The 24,957-nt window shown below is 32.1% G+C and overlaps 1 protein-coding gene across 5 annotated transcripts in view; it reads left to right on the top strand.

The window, feature by feature from the left end:
• LOC143250740 (synapse-associated protein 1-like) overlaps nucleotides 1-17,663 on the top strand; it is a 39,355-nt gene extending 21,692 nt beyond the window's left edge. The window contains exons 6-9 of one of the 5 annotated variants that reach the window (XM_076501687.1): nucleotides 1,468-1,515; nucleotides 7,349-7,510; nucleotides 13,927-13,992; nucleotides 15,698-15,835. In XM_076501687.1, the coding sequence (XP_076357802.1) occupies nucleotides 1,468-1,515; nucleotides 7,349-7,510; nucleotides 13,927-13,992; nucleotides 15,698-15,699 (278 nt within the window). In that variant the 3' untranslated portion in view covers nucleotides 15,700-15,835. Of the gene's footprint in view, nucleotides 1-1,467; nucleotides 1,516-7,225; nucleotides 7,511-13,926; nucleotides 13,993-15,697 lie in introns of those variants that run through there. The other 4 variants (XM_076501685.1, XM_076501686.1, XM_076501689.1 and 1 more) reach the window with 4 other exon arrangements.
• The last annotated feature ends 7,294 nt before the right edge of the window (nucleotides 17,664-24,957 follow it).

The following is a 24,957-nucleotide window of genomic DNA, read 5'->3' as shown; positions in this document are numbered from 1 at the left end:
TTTTTCGTGAAAACAAATATTGTAATGGTAGACATTGAGTGTTCTGTAATGTAATATAGTTTTCTGTTTTAGGTTTATAAATATTAACTACAGTTGGAAAAAAAAGGAATTAGTAGTGGTTTGGTAAAGAAAGTTATAAAGTTGATGAATGGAGAGAGACTTTTTGTAATAGATGTACCAGAGATTTGTGCTTGAATGATAGTATGTAGTTTCTTGAAATATCAGTAACAGTCTACATGTTTTTGCCCTTAATTTACAGAGATTTTCTATATTATAAAAAAGTAAATCCTATAAAAGTACTCCCTAGTGGCTTAGTGATAAGCGTATACTTAGTGATAAAACTGATGTCTTGATACCTGTGGTTGGCAGAGTACAGATAGCCTATTGTGTTGCTTTGAGCTTAACAACAACTCTGACAACCACTTATTAAAGTACTAACTTAAGATCGATTTTGAACCTACTTAAAATCAGTCAGCTGATAGTTGATTCACTTGAGCTTGCCAAAATATGTCAGATCAATGCTAGTTAGTTACGGGTTGGATGGCCCGGCATGGCCAGATGGTTAAGGCACTCGACTCGTAATCCGAGTGTCACGGGTTCGAATCCCTGTCACACCAGACATGCTTGCCCTTTCATCTGTGGGGGCATTATAATGTGACAGTCAATCCCACTATTTGCTGGTAAAAGAGTAGCCCAAGAGCTGGCAGTGGGTGGTGATGACTAGCTGCCTTCCCTCTAGTCTTACACTACTAAATTAGGAATGGCTAGTGCAGATAGCCCTCGTGTAGCTTTGTGTGAAATTCAAAACAAACTAAACCACAGGTTGGACAAAGTCACACAAGGTGGTAAACCTTAGCAAACTAAAAAAAAAAAAATCCTAAAGTTTACAGTCTACATTGCTAACATAAACACAGCTTTATGGTTACTAGATAATTATCAGACAAGGTGTTTGATTTTTTTGTTCTTGTTTTTACAAATGCAGTATATAATTAATTGCATAGTGCCTATGAAAAACAAACATGCCATGGTCACAAAAGTGTTATTTGACTTTTTCATTATGTTTACTTGTTGCAGTCACATTTTTTAATCATTTAGGTGTGTTTAGCTTCTGATATCCTTGGCAAGCTGCAGATCTCTGGTGTTTTAGTTGTGCATACCTAATGCAAAAAGACATACTGTTTCTTTGTTTACTATTTATTTAGTTAATTTTTATTCTTTTCAGGTATCTTGTGTTTTTGGCACTTTTAATTTTTGTTCATGTGACTTAAAAGTACCCAGTAAATGAGGTATTATTTATTTTCTGTAAACATTTCCTTCACCTACATGGTAGTCTCAGTGTACCTGCTAATAATGAGTTTATTTTGACATTAAATTCTTTAAATCTTGGTTCGTTTGTAAATAAAATCTGTGTTGCATTTTTATTTTATTTTTCTCACTTGGTGTGTGTGTGCGTTTTTTTTGGTCAAGAAGGTGGTTCTACAGTCTATTCAGCAGCTCTTTCACCTGAAGATAAAAGTAAGTCATTGGTTTTGAAGTTTTATTTAATTACCATAACTCAATAACCAAAATATATATTATTATTGTTATGGTCAAACTGTCACTGAGTTTCAGTTCTTTTCCAGGATATGTTTAAATTTTTTTCAACTTACAATAATGATATACTTAAACAAAGGCATATTTGCAAACTAAATATACATCACTGGGTAAATTTGAACTTTTTTAGAAATAGAATGATTTGTTGTTATTGTTTTGTGTTTTTTTTACATTGATTTTTTATTAGAATTGTTTCCTATAACATTCCAAACTTAAGACTGGACACTATTCCTGCACTATATTCTTGAAAAAGACCAAACATTTTAGCTTACATTTATTTTAAGATTTAGTATTATCAATGAAGAATTACTTATAATAAGTACAAGTATTAGTATTGCTACAGGGATCACATGACTGGATAAGGTATCTTTAAACTTCACTTTCATATTTCACTTCAGTTAACTGCCCACCATGCTGAAAACAACAAACAATCATCATACACCTGGCTTTCCAAACTCTTGACATAAGGCAGTCAAATTACCAAGACACTACACGCTTATCCATACTCTTTCAACTTGACATGCAATATGTAGGTATAAGCCAATCAGCATACTTGACCTGATCTTTGCACAAAGAGTATTTTAATACCAGTCACACACATAAATTGTTATTGAAAGTTCACGTTCAAACAAAGAAAAAAAAAATGACTATATATTGTATTGACATATGTAATTTTAATTAATTATTTTCAGTGGTTTATGGAAGGACGTTGGGGTCCTTTTTTTCAGCATATGGATTGTTGTATTTTTAATTAGATTGTCATGGTAGGTAATTGTTAATTATGCAAAGTATATATATATATGTATCATAGAGATATCATTTTTAATTACCTTTACTGATTGATTTACAGATATGATTGTTTTTAAGTATGCAATCAAAGTTGCATATTTTTGCCCATAATTGTTGTTTTTGTTCCTCAGAATGTCTCTAGTAAATATCACATTTGCTTGTATATAACGCACACTATTTTCCTCCATATACCCCTTGAAAAACTGACTGTGCATTAATTTCATGGATGTTCAATTTTGTTAGGTATTTTATTACAAACTACCATTAAAAATCATTAAACCATCATTAAACATTTAAAAAAATATTGCACATCCAGCTCAGTGGATGAGGGGGGATGTTGACACTGTGTTAATCAGAAGAGGATGAAATAAAGTTTAAGGAAATAAATCTGATGAATACGATGGTAGCAAGAATTTTTGCAATGAGAAAGAGTTATTGGAAGACGAATTATGAGCTTAGTGTATTACTACATATGAGCTTTTCAATAAATTTTGTGAAATTGCTGCACACAAAAATTTCAATGGCAGAGTTCCAAAAATGCCTAATGCATTGATAGTTGTTTACTGTATTTGAAAATTATTCAATACATTTTGTAAAACTGATGCATATACAAAAAAAAATCTTAAATTTAGCTTTTCAAAATTGGGTTTGCATTGCATTTGGGCTGATGAACAATGACAAAATAAAATGCTGCAGAAAGTATCACAATGTTTTGAATAGAATGACTTCAGTTTTGAAGTTTGGCCCTGGTCAGTTTATTAAGATGTGGGAAATGCAGTTGACATGAGCATGGGCACAAAATTCCTGCTGAGGCTAAAAATCATGACTAGCATTCGAAATTGTAATTTAAAAAAGTAAAATAAAATCCAGTAAATTTAAGTAAAATGCAGATTATTTTACTGATTCAAATTGCAAAAAAAGTAAAATGATAGTCTTAAGTTCTGAAAAAAAGTTTAAAAAATACAGAAATTAGTTAATGCTTCAAACTGCATGCATCTGGATGTATGTACATCCATGTAGATAACAAGGCTCAATAAAAGTACAATGGTACACAACCAACACAGTCACTATGGAACAGATTATAATATGGGATATAAGAGATGTGGTTTTTGGAATTAACTGCAGGTGTTGGATGCGTGTGATGGTGTAGATACAAACTGTAAATTTTAACTTTTGTTTATAAAGAATGAAAGAATAAAAGAGTAAAATACAATGAGAGAGATAGAATAACATCCCTGCTGAGTTCTCTAAACTAACATAGCATCCATTCTACACCCATAAAGTGTACTGTAACTAAAAAGTGTTCATACACTCTTTTATATTTTATAAGGGCTTATGTACTTTGTTATGAATGATATTACTACGTGCATGAAAATAGTGCCAAGTTTTTCTTGTTTAAAGTATGTTATGAAAAAATATTTTTTAAAGATTATTGCAAATTTTATGTATAATATACTTAATTTCCATTTCTTGATGGTTACTTATGTGGTATATTTTTAAATTTTTTTTACAAAATATATAATAAACTTATTTGAGATTTGTTACAAATTCTACAGATCTTAGTAGTTGTGAATTTATAATGCTTAGAATATAAAAATATGGAACATTACTGTTAGGAGAGGGTAGGCAATATACTGGAAAGAACCATTTCTTTAATCAAAAATATTTAAAATAATATCATTGTTATATATTTTCTTTTCCAAATCTAAATAACAATAACTGAGTAGAGATTTTATTTCAGTAAGAGTTGTTAACTGTGTCACTGTTGCCTGTTAATTGTGATAATACTTAATGTCTAAAACTTTTATTGAATAAGGTAGTTTAAACAGGAAACATTGTAGCATTACTTTTGTGTATGTATTAACATGGTCTGGCTTGACCAGGTATTTAAGGTGCTTGACTTGTAATCTGAGGGTCATGGGTTTAAATCCCTGTCACACCAAACATGCTTGCTCTTTCTGCCATTGGAGCATTATAATGTGACAGTGAATTCAACTATTCATTAGTAAAAGAGCAACTAGCACAAATAACCCTCATGTAGCTTTGTGTAAAATTCAAAAACAAACAAACAAACACTATGTTAACATCATTGATGCACATAAATATACAAGCTCTTATAAAAGGTAGAAAACAACTTCAAAATTACAGTATTGCAGTGGACCCTACAGGTTTAGAGTGAGTGTTATATTAGCTTAGGTAACTCAAGATTGTATTCTTATATATTGTATTCTCCTTTGCTACTAATACTACATTACTAACTTGAGCTTTTACTACTGGTACAGCATAGCCAGGCAGTTAGGGTGCTTGACCTATAATCTGAGAATCACTGGTTTGAATCCTTGTGACACCAAACATGCTTGTCCTTTCAGCTGTGGGGCCATTGTAATGTTACAGTCAAACTCACTGTTTATTGGTAAAGGAGTTGGCAATGGGTGGTGATGACTAGCTGCCTTCCCTGTAATCATACACTACTAAATTAGGGATAGCTAGTGCAGATGGCTCTCTTCTAGTTTTGCGTGAAATTCAAAAAGAGATCTTCTACTACTGTGATGGGGAATGGAATGCCAACTTCAGGAGCTATTGTTTTCTTACAGATCTTCAGTGGTAGGACCTTATTTATTTCTCTCACCTCTTCACAAATGTCTGTAGACAGTGAATGGTGATATACATGTGTAATGTTATGAGCTTTAGTACTCTCATTTCTCTTACTTTATATTTGTTTTTCTTATTTCACTTTTAATGTTTATTCTTTACATATGATGTTTTACAAATGGAGTTCACAACTGATATCCAATGTATCCCCATTGCTATGTAGATCCTACATCCATAGTCACCTTCAAAAACTAGGATACATCTTATATCGTATTATAGCCTGTGCTTTAGTGAATGTTTTAGTTGTGCATCATTGTATTTTGGTATTGCTGTTTTTAATGCAGTTTTTCTTTTGATGTAAATATTAACTGTTTATATAACCCTGTTGCTACAGATCACAGATCAAAAGCCATGCCATATCTTGTGTTTGTTGACTTGCATTCAAAATTTCAAAAAAACTAGTATTTTGTGAATGTGTATCAATAAATTTATTATCAAATTGTAGATTATAATTCATATGTTAGTATGATACGTTAATTTATTAATTTAAAAGTAAATATAAAATTCATAAATATTGATATTTGTATGATGTGTGGTATGTTGAATGCAGCATCGGTTCAAATGAAATGTTTGTGATGTCCAAGTACAAAGTATTTTGTTTCTTATGAATTATAAACTCAAATTACCAATATTAACAATCTAAAATAAGAACCTCTGATCTTTTCTGTTTGTTGAGATGTTACTACATTTACTGAATCGTATACAGTAGCCATGCCCACCTCATTCCATTTTTGGAAAGGTTTGCATACATACACCTACTTCTGTCACTGATGTATGAATAACTGATCGAAAGCTCAGATTGTCTCCCATGTGGTTTTTTGAGCCTTTGTAAAGTATTTTCATGGGAAACCCTATCTTTTCATGGTAGATATCTAGTAAGAAAATGCTATTGAGCTCAAAATTTCTTACTTCTTTAGAACCAGATACAGCTTGGTTACTAAGCTTGATAAACTATAGTGAAATTCTGTGGTATTGATATATTAATTTATGATTTTTTGTTATTTCAAAATGTACGTATATGCAAAACCTAAAAGATTATTTTGTTTCTTATCCTCCATGCTGGAAATTTGATAACACTTAGCAACCTGTAGCAAGGAGCAAATGAGTCAAAGTTTGTGACTAGAAGAGAGTTGTTTGCTATACTTCTTTATTTACTGTTGTATGTTTTAAGAACAATAAGTTTAAGAACTTATTTCTAAATAGTATTAATGTATACACATGTATTTATAATGTTTTATTCCTGAAATGTGATTGCATCTTATAAAATACTTGTCCACTAAAACATAACCAAAACAGGTCACTTTGTAAAGGCCAGTGTTATATTATTGTATATAGTAATATCAGTGCACATGGTCTGCAGCATTGCACCTTCTATAATTTTAGCTAGTCACAATTGGAAAGTCAGTATAATAAAAAATAATAAATATGTATAAATGTATATTGTTATGAGGTTTAAGCTATTTATACTAAACATTTGTGTTTTGGTGTTATAATTTGTAGTCGTTCTAGAATGAGAAAAAACATCATTTACATTTCTAACTTTTATTGTGTTTACAAGATCAGTCAAATTAACCCAATCCATGTGAACTAGAATGCATAAAAGTATTTTTAATCTTAAAATCAGAATTACTTTAGATATTGAACATTTGAAAAGAAAAAAGGCAAGGTAAGAAAATAGTAATGAAATTTAAAAACATGGTAAAAAAATCTTGTATTTTGTATACAAGAGCATTATAATGTTTAATAATCATCTGCAAGATTTTGTAAAGATTACACATACATTATTAAAAAAATCATAGTATAAATACCCTCACATATACTATTATAGTTATGAGCTGGGTGGATTCCACCCAACTCTTAATAGTATGGTTAAACAATGTATTTTGTTAACATTATACACACACGCACGCAATGGAAATAATAAATCTCTAAATAGACAACATTTTCTTTATTAAATGGTATTTTCACATTATGAATGGGTTTGATATGGAAACATGAAGCCTTCCTGTTTTCAAAAATTTTCCCTGTTGGCACCTGAAGGGAGAAGAGGCTTCTCCTTCTTTTAGGAGTCTTACAGTAAATCATAATTGTGTATATTGTGAAAAATTTGTCATAGTTATGAGCCTATTACAAGGTATTAACTCATGGTATTCAGTAATTATAATATTTCCTTAAGATTGCTTGTTAACAGAGAAAGTGCAGGAACTTACAAGAAGAAATTATATGTTTTCCCCTTTCCTACTTCTAACTAGGTCAATGTGATTGTCAGTAATTTTTTTGTGTTGAGTAATTAGTTGAAATATACTATTGGCAGAGAAAGTGCAGGCTTTGCGTGAAGAGGAAGAAGTAGTTGCAGACAGCCCTACCCACGAGTTTGTAAGTGATGCTTATGAAGGTAGCCACGTATCGGAAGAAGACATAAAAGAAGGCATGAGACAACTGGGAGTAGAAGGGAAGCTAGAACAACCTTCAAATGGTATCAGTTCTACATAGTATATACTGGAAGGTTGCTAAATAACAATAGATAGAGTGTAATAAACCAAGAAACTACACAGAGATGATGATGAATTATGATGACCACTACAGATGTGTAAAAGTCGTTCACAATAAAATAGTCACCCAAGAATAAGGTTCATTAATAATATGAATAATTTAGGATAGGCATTAAAGTGATAATTACTATAAATATGTTAATTACAAACAATATAATCATTAATATTGAAGTAATTACTAGTAATAATCTTGAGATAATTACAAAAATTAACTCTCTCTACTGATTAAAAAAATAGTAAAGATACAATTTAAAAATCCCAGGTTACAAAGCTGAGTACAAGTTAACCACTAAACTTACTTGCCAAGTTATGGACTTGGCCTGTTGATAAATACACTCTATTTATACTATGTTCATCATTGTCATTTGTTAGGATCTTCAAATAATTTGAAATGATGTCTACATCACACTCATCTCAAATGTATTCTATGTTGCTTGTCTGGTAATCATTTTAACATTTCACTGTTTTGTTGCATTAATCTGTAGCCATTTTATGGTGGAAAGTATTTGTGTTTGTGCAGTACTGACAGGTAAATATTTCAGTTAATCTGTTATAACAATATCCTGTGTTTGTATTAAAACAAACTAAATGGCATCCTGCTTTAAAAACACATCTCAACTGTTTGTATGGAAAGTCATGGAATAAGCTTATGCAGCAGTTTCTTTTTAAACATGTGTAACTTCTTTTCTATTATAAAACAACAGTGCAGATACAAACATTTAGGAACTTTATATTTGGGTTTTTTAAGTGTACTTTTTTTTTTGTTTACGTAGCCATTTATAACTTTGCTTAATACCACCCTCCTAAAGTTTGAAAAGGTTTAGGAGGGAAGAGGGATATAACAGTGCCTTTGTTTTTTCATTTGCAGCCATCTGCTTATTTTGCACAGTTACTAAAGTTCTAAAAACCGAATTAAATCAAATTTCGTGGGTTACTTCCTGAAGGAGTGAGGAAGAATTATATCAATAGGCTATTGGCCAGGTACTGGGTATAATTACATTATTGGCTATCAGTTGTTTCAGTTGTAACTGATAACGTACAATGATGCTTTTGTGGCATTGAATGATCAAATGTTGTATTGCATAAACAGTTGAGACAAGAATGTATCTTCTGTAAATATGGATTTTGAGGTGCATGGTTTGGGTTTGTTTTACAATATCTGAAACAACAGATTGTGTGTGTGTGCTGCAAAATTTCACATGAAAGCAGTACTGTTAAAGATTTCAGTATAATAAATTTATTGCACAACCTCAAGATAAATCACTTTGCTGTAAGAACTGACTTCCCACCAGTGACTTAAAGCAGTGGAAAAAGGAACATGCACCGAAACAGTTTTGGTTCAAGTATTGAAACGTTCAAAGATTTTAGAACTTGAAGATCCAAGAGCAAAATAAATTACTACTTTTAATGGTATATATAGCTTTGAATGGTTAATTGTTTTCAGTTGAAGAAGTTCTGCCATCTTGTTGAATATCTGGAGTTTTGTTATACAAAGTCCAGCAGAAGACTTATGTTTGACACAGCACTATCAGAACTGTACTGTGCCATTTTAAAATAAACATAGATGGTGCTTGAAGAAGTTCGTGTATCAGCACTACGGCTGAGTGATTGAATTCATAATTTATGTAGAGATTTGTTTTCACCATAGTTAGTATTGCCTAAGACATCTGTAGCCTTTATATGTTTATTACAGAATAAGATTTTCATTGTAAATTAGAATAATCACAAAAGGTATTTTTCATTAACATCCAAAATAAGCAAAAATTCAATTGCTGTTACTGTATAAGTGAAAATTAAGAAAAAAATGAAAATGTGCTTTATGTTTATGAATGCTAAAACATGAGTTTAGGTGTAGACTGTAATTTTTCTGTCCCAATGTAATTATAATTTTTATTTTTGTATCCACATTATTAGAATTAAAGATACAAGCATTGTTGAATTATAATCTGTTTGAGCTACTCATGATAAGGAGTTATGTAGGCTTTCTAATTAATTATATTACTTATTAATTATGTGTAGTTATAAGTAAAAAGGAACAGTCAAATAATATAAATTTATGAATAATACCAGAAGAGGTCTAATTGGACTCCCATCTTCTAACAGCATCCTGTATTGACCCTGTTTTGAGTACTAGTGAAGTAATACAGATTTATCAGTAGTGCTAGAAGAGATCTAATTGACTCCCATCTTCTAACAGCATCCTGTATTGACCCTGTTTTGAGTACTAGTGAAGTAATACAGACTTATCACTAGTGCTAGAAGAGGTCTAATTGGACTCCCACCTTCTAACAGCATCCTGTATTGACCCTGTTTTGAGTACTAGTGAAGTAATACAGATTTAACACTAGTGCTAGAAGAGGTCTAATTGGACTCCCATCTTCTAACAGCATTCTGTATTGACCCTGTTTTGAGTACTAGTGAAGTAATACAGATTTATCACTAGTGCTAGAAGAGGTCTAATTGGACTCCCATCTTCTAACAGCATCCTGTATTGACCCTGTTTTGAGTACTAGTGAAGTAATACAGATTTATCACTAGTGCTAGAAGAGGTCTAATTGGACTCCCATCTTCTAACAGCATCCTGTATTGACCCTGTTTTGAGTACTTGTGAAGTAATACAGATTTATCAGTAGTGCTAGAAGAGGTCTAATTGGACTCCCATCTTCTAACAGCATCCTGTATTGACCCTGTTTTGAGTACTAGTGAAGTAATACAGATTTATCAGTAGTGTTAGAAGAGATCTAATTGACTCCCATCTTCTAACAGCATCCTGTATTGACCCTGTTTTGAGTACTAGTGAAGTAATACAGATTTATCACTAGTGCTAGAAGAGGTCTAATTGGACTCCCATCTTCTAACAGCATCCTGTATTGACCCTGTTTTGAGTACTTGTGAAGTAATACAGATTTATCAGTAGTGCTTGAAGAGATCTAATTGGACTCCCACCTTCTTAACAGTATCCTGTATTGACCATGTTTTGAGTACTAGTGAAGTAATACAGATTTATCAGTAGTGCTAGAAGAGATCTAATTGGACTCCCACCTTCTTGACAGTATCCTGTATTGACCATGTTTTGAGTACCTGTTTTTCAAGGTATAAATTTCTAACAACATTGAACATAATTTGAAACCACTAAATTTTTATTTTATGAACAACAGTATTGTTCATCGAATGTGTTCATTTTTCTACATTCTTTGAAAAATAATCTTCTTTCCAACAATGAAAGAAATATTCAACTAACTTGAACATCACATTGGCCTTTACCTGAAACTAGTCATTTTTGTTTATTATTTTACTGGTGAAGTTATTATGGTAATTAGGTTTATGAACTTTGTACAGTATGTTTATTTTCATTAACGAAAATTCAGTTTTGTGGAAATTCTATGGGCAAAATTCATAGAATTCTTTTAAATCATATTTTTCAGGCTGTTACAGGTATATTACTTTGTGTGCATATTACATTTTCATTTTTCTAATAGTTTAGGATGAGCAAGTTAACTTACTCCTAAGTCATTAAGCAGAAGACAGGATTTCCTCCAGCTTTTCATATATTTTCACCACAAACTTTAAGGCAGTTTTTTATTTAATTCTTAATCTATTTTAATAATTTTAACTCAGAAATATTTTAGGATAAATGTTTTGTTATATTCCAACACTTGTTTAGTGTAATTCATAAAAGAAAAAGGTATTTTCACTTATGCACTGCTGCAGTGAGTTTTGTTGGTGAACAAATAAACCTACTTGTCAATTTTTGTAATTTTTTTTTTCTGCCCTACCCAACTAATAGTTATTTTTACTAAGAACCTATCACTGTATAATAGAGAATACATTATCCATTTCTTGATTTTCAAGGGTTTCCTTTAATTTCTGTACAGGTTTTGGTTGAAACCTTGATATGGTGCCACATCAAGCAGTTCAATCATTTATTGAAGAAATGTAGCTTTGAAAATAGTGATAAAGAAATTTATTTATAACTGGATAGAGTAATAATACACTGTCATCTATTGATAGAGCAATAATACACTGTCAGCTATTGATAGATTATATGTATAGTTTTAACACTTTTTCTTGCTAGATTCTTTAATTATTTTTTTAAGTCTTTCACTGTGAATTGTGGAATTATATGTAGGTTAAATATATCTAATTGAAAGCTACAAAATTTTTCTCGATTAGTAGTTATCAGATAACTTGAGATATGATAAACTTATATAGGCTAGAAATGAGTAACAAAAAAATCCTTTAAAAGTTTAACACAATAATATTTACAATGTATGGAAACAGTTTTGCTATCATCATGTACGAGTAGTTTACCTAGATACAGAACAAAGCAAAGAAGTCATGTGACAGGGATCAATGTTGATGTTTGGTTCTTTGTTTAAAATTATGGTGGCATTACTTTTTAATAGATATACTATGGTTTTATTGAGTTGTAATGATTGTAAACCTAGGTTGTTTTTTTAAATGTAATGTGAAAGAAAATTAGGATATTTATACTGTATATGTTAGAATAAAGAAATAGTTGAAAAGGTAGTAGCATTTTTTTAATTCTTGCTAGCTTATATTGGTTGTAGAGGGATGTAATCAACATTAAGCTTTACAAATGATGTTTGGGCTCTGATGTTTCACTAATGTCATTGCTGAGTTTAGAGCGTAAAAAAGTTCAAAGTACGAAAATTCATTTATATCTCAGGGGACAGTGCAGGAACATTGAAAAAGCAGCTCTAGTCTGTACTTTTCCTTGTGTAGCACATGCATACTTCTGCTTGTTGTGAATGAAAGTGTGTTAACACAGCACAGCAGGTCTAATATGCTGCTTATCAAATGAATTCTGATGGCTTATTGTCAGCTGCAAGTTTGGAAACTCAACTTGGAATACTTTTGAAGAGGTTACAGCAGGATGTACAGACAAAGTGGAACAGACAAAGAGCAGTTCTGGTATTATTTTGAAGAACTAACGTGATGTTAAATCCTTGCTCACCTCTTCTTCTGACATTATCCCATCTATAGTGGGTTAAACTATGAAAGGTACTTTGCTGGAAGTCATGGAAGTAGAGTTTAGTGAAATTAAGTCAGAACCCCTCCAATGCATTTCATTTCCTCCAGATCCATGATACAAGGAAAGGTACTTTACCAACACTAACAAAAAGAAACTGCTTGCTTCTAAAATCTATTAACACAGCTAGAATAAATGAAAGCAACATGCAATGACATAGACCATGCAACAACTGAAGAACCTGTAACCAAGAAATCAAAGCAACCAAATGATGAGACTTGTAAAAAAAAAACTCAGCATAAACCTGTGTTCAGTGTGTTACAAAATATTAGAGGGAAGTTACAGTGTGGTAGAAACTGGAGAAATGAACAACAGTGTTGTACTTTAGAAACACAGTTTTCCTGTATTCTGCATTCGTGATAGCAAATACTTGATTAGTGCTGCCTCACATGATGCAAATGAAAAGATGAACAGGCTGATAAAACAGAAATATTGCTTTTTATCACAAAGGACATTTCCCCTACTCATGTGATAAACTAACAGCTAAGAAGCTGTGTAATTCTGATAGATTTTTTATTATTATTAACAAAATGAGAAAAATATATATTATACTCATTATTTTTAGTTTTTATTACTACTACTAAAATTGTATCACATCATATTCTTTTTGTATTTGCTCTGTTTTCATCTTTGTTACTTGTTGAGTGTTTGTTTTGTGCTTTGAAGTTGAAAGATGTCTTTTGTTCTCTGGTGAGTTGTTAGGTTTACTTTTGGAAAATATAGTTTTATGCTCTCTTTTTAAAGAGAACTTAATGTTTACATGAATGAAGTTTCTACTATAAGCCAATAAAAGTTAGGTACATTTCATATGTGTGTGTTTTTATTTTGCAAGTGTTTCTAGAAGTATTAACACTGAGTATTTTTTAAAACTCATAATTCTTATTTTGTTTAATTTCTGAGTTGAATCCACAAAGTATTGAAATAGAAACCCTTTAATTCGAGCACTTTCGAAAGGTGGGCCTTTCTTCTTCAGGGGTAAACAAAGTAATGATATTTGTGGATTTTCCTAAACTACACATGCAGAAAGAAAATTGTCTGTAGCTTGAAATGCCTTTACTGCACTAATGCTAAATATTGGCACTGATGTATTACCTAGTACGACTAGGTAACCATCGGCCATTAGTATTAGCCAAAAAAATATTAATTCCTGAACCAGTAGGAAATATCCTATTGATTTTTGGATTTGAAAGAAATGGTTACTATTTAAAAGAGAATGTATTTTCTGTATAGAAAAAAATTACCACAAAATACAAACACACCGTATTTATCAACTTCTCCTCCTTGCAGAGAAAGGACTAATGGCCAGGGGATCATCCATTTTAGTGGTTGCTGATTTTCTTAATGTAAATATTTGTAAGTGCTTGTGAATTTATCAGCATGTATAAATTTGGTATGAAACTTGGAAAAGTGAAATAAAGTATTGAACAAGAATCTGAAAAGGCAAGATAGTAATACTGCAGATATTTTACTGTGATTTTTATTATATTCTAAAAATGAAAAAATCTTTTATTATAACAATAATAAATGCAGTTTACTTATTGTTCCTCTAATATTAATCTCGGGCCTTATCTTATGAATGAGCAAGCTCTCTTTTATTTTAAGGTCGTCTTCATCATTGGCTATTGCTTGTCTTAAACTAACCAGAATGGACAACAATGTCACCTTCTCCCAGGGTGTGCTCATCTTGTTAAATAACTTCTCTTTATCTTCTTACCAACCAGAACTAATGTCCGTAGGCCATTTGTAAAATATTTAAGGATTGTTTAAATCCTGTAAGTTGTAATGTATGTGCCTTCTGACATTGTGATGGAAAGCATGAGAGCTGGATGAATAGCACATAAAATAGTCTTTGCACTGAATACTGGCAGACTTTCACCCATTGACTATTGGCTAGTGTAGGTATTTATCAGATTGAGGATACTCGAACACACAATATGTTTAGTCTGACGTCACTGTCAATTCAGTTTGTTAAGATCTTGGTGTAAAATAATAGTGAATACAATCCCTACAAAAAGCTTGATCATCAACAACCTGTGGCCTCAAGTTAACCGCTTGTCACTTTAAAAGAAATGATAAGAACCTATGCATGCAATTTTAGATTGTATCAAAAATAAAATAGTAACTTCTGATCAGAGTAAGATAGGTACTTAGAACTAAACTAAAAATCAACTTGGCTACCAGAATGGCTAATTAAATTATATTTGTTTTCTTATGTATATATAGCTAAAAAGATTAAAATGCATTGTTTCATCAACTAGGTGGCTTTGCTGTTAACAATATTTTCAGCTGTAAACCCATTGATTAATTTACTTAACAAAGGATGATTGGTTAGCAGCTCATGAAGATAACAGTTACATTTCAGTGGTTAATTTCCTTGTTAATTTACAGACTATGAAGTGTTCAGATAAAATATGAAAGTATTGGGTCACAGCTGTTTGTCTTTTTCTTTTATCATTACTATTTCACTAAGTAGCAGTCTTTCTTTAGATTCTGTAATGCCTGTAAATGTAAACTGTGTTAGTAATATTCATATTTCCATGATCATAATCAGTATAATATGTATATTAAAAAAAGTAAATAACAGTTGTATATAATTTTTTGTAAATATTAGGAGGTGTTGAACATGTAATTTATATTGGGTATTTTTATCAATAACAGAGCCTAGTTCTTTATCCACAGCTGAATTTGTTGTTTTTTTAATATAAAGATTTATTTGCTAAGGAACTTGAATGTCTTTAGTAGTATGATCTTGTAATTCATATATTATTTATACTTATTTTTAAATATAAAGATTTGCTTGCTAAGGAACTTGAACATTAGTAGTATCATTTTGTGATTCATATATTGTTGATACTTATTTTTAAATATAAAGAATTGTTTGCTAAGGAACTGAAGTGTATTCAATAGTGTCATCTTTTAATTTATATATTAGTTAATGGGCTATACATTGATTAAATGAGAAAAACTAAATATTTTAAGGCTAGTAGAGAAAAACCAATCATTGAAAAGTGTTTCCAACATTTTACTTTAACTATTCTAATGATGTATTCTTCTTCAGAGGAAGATTGGGAAAAAGAGTTGCAGCAAGAACTATGTGAGTACGAAGTGGTTACTGATGGAAGAAATGTTGAAGATGATGCAGAGTGGGATGAGGAAATCCAGCAGATGTTGAAAGCTGAGAACTTAGAAGACAAAAAGTAGAGAGCAGTTGTTGTTTTCGTAACACTTCATTACAGTTGATTGAGAATTATGTTTGACTAACAAGAAAGAATTAACTTCATATTCACAAATGTTTGTTTTATTTTTTTGATTGATTCACCAAAAGGGGATTGAAGAAAAGCACTTTCAGGTAAAGGTTCGGCACAACTTGTTTTAAATTTATTATACTACATTATATGATTGTGAAAAAAAAAATTAGAATAAGGTAACACAGAATTTCACCTACTGCAAAATGTAAAAATCAGCTGAAATTGTAAATGATTGTAATATTCCAACACCTAAAAAAAAAAAGCCAATCTGTCAGTTTAACTTGAATTAAAATATATGTACATTTTTATATATATAAACACAATAGAAAAATTACCTTTAATTTAATTCTAAATATTTCAAAACTTAATGTCTAAAACTACAAGTATTATTTTTATATTAGTTGTATTTGAACAGCTGATTATCAACTATCATAAGTAATATTTGTTAACCAATTGAAATAGCTGTTCTTACTCTTGTTTAACAGATTATGCCATAAATCTTCATCTGACAGCATATGTTCAGCTTTAACAGAGATTCATTTTCTAAATATGTGTAATAATAGTATATACCAAATGGAATTTATTTTCAGATTTACATTGATTTTAATTACTATGTCATATGGTGAGTACAGAGAACAGTAAATAGATTACATGTTTTTACACCAACTGTTGAGTTGATGTAAACCTTATTTTTATTAGAATAAAGTGTTAAACCACCAACATTGAACATTTCATAAGGTTTAATGTAATCAACATATCAGGTGGAAAATACTTCAGAATTTAAGTAAGTAACTGTGAGTATGCAGCATGTGACATACCAAAACCAGATTGTTTTATTTTTGTAAATGTTGGTGTGTTAAGAATGACATTTTATGTTTAATTATAAATTCATTGAATTGTGAACAAACTCAAGGTGGCCACAAACTTGGGAAAGTCTGGAAATTTAGGTAAAAAAGAAAAAGATAAAAAGATTTGATGAATCCCTACACCCACCTTGGAACCCCGTAGATGCACTCAAACGGTAGCATTTGGCTATGCCAGTTATTAATATATCTTAACACAATCGTGTTCAGTCATCTATTTTTTACTTGGTGATAGTTATTTGATTTGTTATATTTGATTATAGGTTAAATCAAATATAACTCTTAAGTGCAACATTTTATTACCTATCATGGAATAGCACTGCCATGTTTTAAAATCTTTTTCTGTAGTCTGACATTGTTGCTATCATCTGTAACCAAATTATAGGTTAAAATGGTGCTAATTATGGAAACAAAAGTAAAGTGTTAGCGTATTGTATGCAGAAGTATGCATTTCTGTAAAAATCTGAAATTTTACTTGGAAAGTTGGGGAAAGATTTTGGAAAGAAATGTGGCCATGTGGAAAATACACAAGATAATTTAAGGTTAAAACAACATAGCATTAAAAAAAAATAGTTTATCTCAGAAAATGTTAAAATTGAAAGTTAATAATAGTAATAACATTCCAGATTAGAGTGGAATTATAAGCAAGTTACAGCATGTTATTTACTTCAAATTTATAATGCAAAATTAAGCGTAGTTTTTGGTTGAATTATTTTATGTGTTTTTCTTTGTTTACTTGGAGGTATGATTATTATTCTTATACATCCGTAGCATCAGTTATTCCTTTCAAGTTTGAGTATAAATAGTAAACTTGAAGAGTGACAAGAAAGATTAAATATGTTTTGTGATGAAACATGTTATTTATGATATGTAATATATAAAAAAGCACCAAATAAAGTTTTCTTGAAGACAACCAGTTTGATGTGGTATCAATTTTTGCACTGTAGTTAAACTGGATGCTTTTTAATCATCAGTGATTTTATACAGTTCTAAATCCATAGAATGGAATACTTTGTATGGTATTTTTTATTTCTGATTGTGTGGTTTTCCTTGAACTTGAGTTAAATATAAAGTCTTGGTAACAGTGCATTTACTCTGGGTAAAACTCCTATGATGTAGGGAACTTTAAAAAGTACAGTGTCTCTTCCAGGCAAGGAAGTTATGATAAAAATTATCTTGCATACACAACATACATGAAATATTTTTACAATATTCTTATTTCTACACATACACAGAGAATATTAACACATTCAAATTTATATCGTTTGATATGGAGCTGTACGATAGTTGGGTATTCACAGGGGATGGAATTTCAATTGGCTTGCATATGTTAGTTTTACCATTGTATTAGAATGTCAAATTGAGTTTGGGTTAATTGCAAGGCTCTGAAACTTGTAAACAATGAAGGTACAGGAATCTGAATAGTGTGTGTGTGTGTGCATTTCTCATGTTGCTGTTTGAAAAGTTGTATTTTATACAAATTTAATAAATGTTTCTATGTGAAGGACAATCAAATACTGGCAGCTACAGGAACACAATTTTCTCTGTGTGCACATATATATATGTGTTTGTGTGTAACTGTATATAACTAAAAATGCAAACCATAAACATAAATATATCCTTATGTTATATTTCTTTTATCCACAATAAGTACTGACTTATAAATTTCTGTAGTTTCTAATTTTTCCATTTTACAACCCTACCGAATACAAATTTCAAATATTTCTGCTCCTAGATTCTTCATTGGACAACTACACCAAATACTTATCTTTAGCATGCTTTGATAATCACAACAAAATTATCTATGCCTTACTCTTTTTCATGTTTCAAGCTTCATAAGGTAATTACAAATGCTTATCTTTAGCTTGGTTTTTCTTGTGTTGTTTGACTTCATACCTTGCTAATCACAACAAAGACTTATCTGTAACTTGCTCTTTCTTATGTTTCAGGCTTCATATTTTGATAATTACAACAAATGCTCACTTCTACATTTCTCTTTCTCATGTGAAGCTATGAAGAAACGTAAAGAAAAATATGTAAAAACAGCTGGTGTGGGTTGAGAAAATTTTTTATTCAGAGGAGCGAACAACGTTTTGACCTTCCTCGATGTTGTTCGCTCCTCTGGATAGAAATTTTTTTCAACCCATACCAGCCTTTTACATATATATTTTTCTCTACAAGTGGGTTTTCTTGACATCACTGATTATGAATAAATGTTTTGTAATTATAAATGTTATACATTGATATATACAGCACATACTTATCCCTAGCTAGCTCTTTATGTTTTTAGCTACATACCTTGATAATTAGAAAACACTTATACATGAGAAAACCTAAGTTAGTAATAAGGCTTCATACCTTTATAATGATAACAAATGATTGTCACTGTCTTTGTTATTTTGTTGTCTTTATCTCTAATCTAGCATTTATGTACTTTATTACAAATTTAGGCTTCTTACTGTGACAAGTGCAGTATTTTTCTGATTACTGTTTTGATTGTTCATTCTTGTGGTTACTCTTTGGGTTGTGTTTCTTTCTTGTGGTTACTGTTTTGATTGTGTTTCATTCTTCTGGTTACTGTTTTAGTTGTGTTTCATTCTTCTGGTTACTCTTTTGGTTGTGTTTCATTCTTCTGGTTGTGTTTCATTCTTCTGGTTACTGTTTTGGTTGTGTTTTATTCTTGTGGTTACTCTTTTGGTTGTGTTTCATTCTTGTGGTTACTCTTTTGGTTGTGTTTCATTCTACTGGTTACTCTTTTGGTTGTGTTTCATTCTACTGGTTACTCTTTTGGCTGTATTTCATTCTTCTGGTTACTCTTTTGGCTGTGTTTCATTCTTCTGGTCATTCTTTTGGTTGTGTTTCATTCTTCTGGTTACTCTTTTGGTTGTGTTTCATTCTTCTGGTTACTCTTTTGGTTGTGTTTCATTCTTCTGGTTACTCTTTTGGCTGTGTTTCATTATTCTGGTTACTCTTTTGGTTGTGTTTCATTCTTCTGGTTACTCTTTTGGTTGTGTTTCATTCTTCTGGTATGAAACCTTCACAGTCACACCAAGAGTTAAATTTATAGAAAAAGGGAGAAAAAATTCAGTACAAAACTTGGTACTTTTGTAAATATCAGGGTGTCAGTAAACATAATGCTGCAAGCATTGTTCAAAACTCTTGAACCCAACATAAGGGAATATGACGTAATTTTCAGCAGTTCCAGCTATAATTCAGACCTGAGTAGTGTGAGTGTAAGTCAAACCTGGAAACGATCACTTTGCGCAAGAAGTTAACCAATTCTTTCATATTCATCGACACCAAAAGGGTGAACTAGGAAAGGATTTCGTACCAGTCAGTTAGTCACACGAAGTTAGGTATTTATACAAACAGGTTAATCTTGTTTACCGTGTGTCAACAGGGCAGTTTGTGTACTAACGAAGGAGACACAGTCGATATTTAGTTGTTGTTTTTCTTCAACAAAAGCCTTGGACGAATTCCAAGAAAAATAAGTGATACCTTTACATAAGTATTTCGTACTTTGATACCCAACATCCGCGTTAACCAACTGTTTATAGATGTAAAACATCGTAGCGTGCAAGTGCATTCGTCCTACAGTGTAGCGGTGAAATAAGTTTAACAGGTTCTTCGTTCAAGATGAAATACAATACTGCCTTTAATTCAATGCTCAGCTTAAATATTATATCGTATGTACGACATGTATCTGATAGTCTGTCATATATAATTGCCACGTGACGTGACAATTATATATACTCAAAAACAAGCTTATGAGAAGCTATTTTGAAAACAGCCACTGAGAATATTTGTTACATGACAGATTACTGTAAGTTTGGAACACAACAGTAAAGTCGGGCTTGTAGTTGTGGTTAGCGTGATAAAACGTGATGGTTTGCGGTCTGTTGCCGCAAAAGCGCGCTTCTTACCTTGGAGCTGTAATTGCGGTATAAGAGTGACGGTCAAATCTTATTATTCGGTAAGATAAGAGTAGCCTGACCGTTTGTTGTGGGTGCTGTTGATAAATGGCCTTTACTCTACTCAAGTGGTAAGCGCGTGTCCCTGGAGTTTGCGAGAACGTCTTAAAACCATTAAAAAGAAAATAAAAACCGGATTTTGAAGGCAGTTTACGGGAGTTACCACTATAATCCAAGAGTCAGTGTTCTGTGATTAAATATTTTTGACTCACCTACGATTTACGTCTTTTATTAATGTACAGCACTCGTTAATTTGTTATTTATGTGTTTTTATATTTATCAAATCGTATGTTTTGGGGTACCTAGATGGGTCAAAGATCTAGGGCTTGCGGCACGCGGAGTAAACACGTTGGGTGCCAGTTTTTGACTGTTGATTTAAAGTTAGGGAACACTATAAGAAGATAGCATATCTGTAGTTTTATGCTAAAATTCTGAAAACAAACTAGCCAATAACCGACTTGCGTACAAAATCAACTTTCGCACGTTGAGGATGTATCGAAATATAGTATTGAAATACATCTCTTTTTTTTTTTGAGAAATAAAAATATTTTGAACTACAAAATGAGACTGATAACAACTGTTGAAACCCTATTGTACCAACAAAAATCTGTGGATATTCATATAGTGGACAGATTTGACGAAACACGATATATATATGACTAATGTTATAGCGCTAATAGTTCAAACCTAATTTTGAACTACATCAATCAAGAGCCTCCACCGAGCTACTCAGAAACCATAACATTTATATATATATATATTAATACTTTACTAGTTCGATTAATTTTTGTTTCGTTATTATCTGATGTTGGAGCGCTCGACTCGTATTTTACGGATCGTGAGTTTGAATCCCCTCCACCAAATATGCTCACCCTTTCAGAGTAGAAGTGTGATAATGTGATGATCAATCCTACTATTCATTGGTAAAAAAGTTGTGGATGGTGTGGACTAGCTGCCTTCCTTCCAATATCGTCCAGGGGGTTAGAGCGCTCGATTCATAATCTGAGGATCATGGGTTCTAATCCCCGTCACACCAAACATACTTGCACTTTCAGCTATGGGGCGTTAAAATGTACGGTCGATCCCACTGTTATTTGGAAAAATAGTAACCCAAGACTTAGCGGTGGGTGGTGATGACTAGCTGCCTTTCTTCTAGCCTTACACTGCTAAATTATGGACGGCTAGAACAGATAACCCTCGTGTTGCTTTGCGCGAAATTCAATAGTGGGATTGACCGTTTAATGTAACGTTCCCAGGGCTAAAAGGGCGAGCATGTTTGGTGTGACAGAGATTTGAACCCTCTACCCTCAGATTACGAGTCTAGTGCCTCAACCACCTGGCCATGCCGGGCATGTTCAATATGCTGTAGTATTCCTTCTGTAGTGAACATACTAAAAACAAATTCGTGATTTGAGGGTTAAACAAAAATTGAAGAAGTTTTGGTGATAATTTTGGAAGTGACAGCAGGAGGGGGAAAAGTAATTTTTGTATTATTATTATCGAGCAGTATCAATATTAAGCTATCCATTCACTGCGCTTATATTTGTGATGTTGACATAATTTTTTTTTTCCTTTTATGTTTATCCTAGACATAACGACACGTAACCACCTTTAGTTCCCCACGACTGTTCAAAGTGTGATAAAAGATAAAAACCTTTCCTCGTTCCTTCATCTTTCTCCTCCTCCTCTGGCGGTGAAAGCAAGAAATTGTCATTCCTCGTGAGTTTTTAAAATTACATCGATAATGATAGCAGAAGGTTATTCTTCCTTCTTCGGTTCTTTTTCAATGTTCACAGCGTAAACTCATTCTTCCATTTTCGATTTACCCAAGAAATAACAGAAGAAAGTTATTATGCATTCTCTCACAGTTATTTTAAGATTGAAAGTAGAAAACTACCGTTTATTCTTTGTATTCATTCCTTTACTTTCCTCTCCCAGAGTTAACAGCAAGAAGTCATCTATCCTTCGTGTAATCCACGCTGGTTGTAATAAAAACTAATTCTACCATTCTCTTCACTCTTGCCTTAACAGGAAAAAAAAGATAAAAGGGTTGACAGTATTACCCTGAAACCGAGTACTGCGTCCGTGTGCACTTATTTTCGGTAACTGTATTTTTTCTTCCTTTTGTATTAAATGTGTATTTTATTTGGACTGAAATAGGGATAAAAACAATAAATTGCATTCTTTGAAAATAAATATACTGCAAATAACGTGCTGCCATCTACTGGTAAATATATAAATATCGTGAAATGAGAAACATATGCGTCAGGTGTTTTTCTTCTTCTCCGGCGCCATTTTAACCTTGACCTTGAAATTGAGCTCATGTGTGTATGTGTTTCCTTCGTGCAAGCGTGGCACTTAGATACGTTTGCGTGGTATGTTGCTCGCTAGAGAAGCAAGGGAGCCATTTTCTTTTTATAATTATTATGAATTCTTGTCTTGTTAAACTCGACGCTTTCTTCTCACAAAACTTGTGTTCCCTCGTATCAAACCACAGATAGAAAGGGGAGGTTTGTACATGAGTAGGGTGTTATTTGTATAGCACATATATATATATATGTATTATACCCAATGTATATACGAACCTACACCAACATGTATATATTTATTCAGTTGTATATAATTTGACGTTTCCATCTGTCATCTAATACTTGCTACGTTAAATTTGGAAGGTGGTTCGTCGTGTTTAGAGCAGAGCTGATAAGTCTGTTTAATGAAAGTTTCAAGTTATGCATACATAAATGGTATCAGTTTTATTAAGGATGCTGATTTTCTGCAAAAAATAAATTAAATCTCCATCGATTTTCATCTATATTTAGATTCTCGAAAGCTGTTTCCGAAGAGCACGTACACTCAGCAAATAGTCGTGTCATTAGACACATGGTGTCCTAAAACATTGATATTACATATTAACAGTACGAATCTTGTCACCTAACAATATAGGGTTGTTACTACTAATACAAACAATCAGATTAAAATTTTAAAACTTGATTTAAGAGAATATTATTCACTACTATATTTGTTTTAGTATTAGGTTTCCCCGCTGTCAACTTAGTACTATAAACACTCAGCTGAACTTGGAATCTGCACAGCAAGAGAAGATATAAATGAAATTCGTCCTTGGCAAAGACGTTTTTTTTTTCGTGTTTAGGCAACACTTGCATGCAATTTCCCACGTGATAAAGCGCCGTTAAAAGCTTATCCTAAAATTATAATTTTTGTTTCTATATGGTTTCCTAGTAAGTTAGTAGTTGGATTACGGACTTATAACGTCAAATACTAGGCTCGATTCCCCTGGTAGGCAGAGCGCAGTTATCCTGTTATATAGTTTTACATTAAAACAAACAAATACACAGAAATATTGCTGTCATAACGTTGTTCTTTTCGTGTGATTGTTATTTTAAATTATTAGTTGATAATATAAGGCCAAGCTTGGTCCACCTAACGATAACAAAGTAGATTATTTCTTCCGTAACGTTTCTGCAAGCCGCCTTCATTTATGCTCTTGTGACTTGTACTGAAATTGTAGGCCTAACTTTAGAAATGACGTTTGAACAAAAATACTAATAGCGTAAAAAATACATAAGTTTGCACAGTTTTACGACTAGCCGATCATGTAAGTGGATTTATGTGGTTTTTTTGTTTTTTTTTTGGAATTTCGCACAAAGCTACTCGAGGGCTATCTGTGCTAGCCGTCCCTAATTAAGACTAGAGGGAAGGTAGCTAGTCATCACCACCCACCGCCAACTCTTGGGCTACTCTTTTACCAACGATGTGGGATTGACCGTAACATTATAACGCCCCCACGGCTAGGAGGGTGAGCATGTTTGGCGCGACTCGGGCGCGAACCCGCGACCCTCAGATTACGAAGCGCACGCCTTAACGCGCTAGGCCATGCTGGGCCCTAGGATTTATTTGAAAACTAAGACTAATCTGAATACTTCACTGGACTAATACAGAATGACTCACAACTGGCTACACTAACTGAAAGCAAAACATACTGACTCAACGCTTCACTGATTCTCATATTTATAGTCTACTATCGTCTCTAGATACCCCCAAAGTTACTATATTTCCGTGATGCTAAATTTAGAACTTTTTAGGCCTACTTCACAAATGTCCATGATTTTATCGACCTCGCCCTCTAGCGAACATCCGAATTTAAAATATTGAAAATATAGCCCACAACATTGATCTCTTCCTGGCTTTTGAAGTCCTCTGAAACATCTTAATACA

The sequence above is a fragment of the Tachypleus tridentatus genome, chromosome 5 (assembly GCF_004210375.1).
Source record: "Tachypleus tridentatus isolate NWPU-2018 chromosome 5, ASM421037v1, whole genome shotgun sequence".
Taxonomy (NCBI): Eukaryota; Metazoa; Arthropoda; class Merostomata; order Xiphosura; family Limulidae; genus Tachypleus; species Tachypleus tridentatus.
Note: the sequence above shows the minus strand (reverse complement) of the source record. Positions and strands in the feature narration are given on the sequence as shown.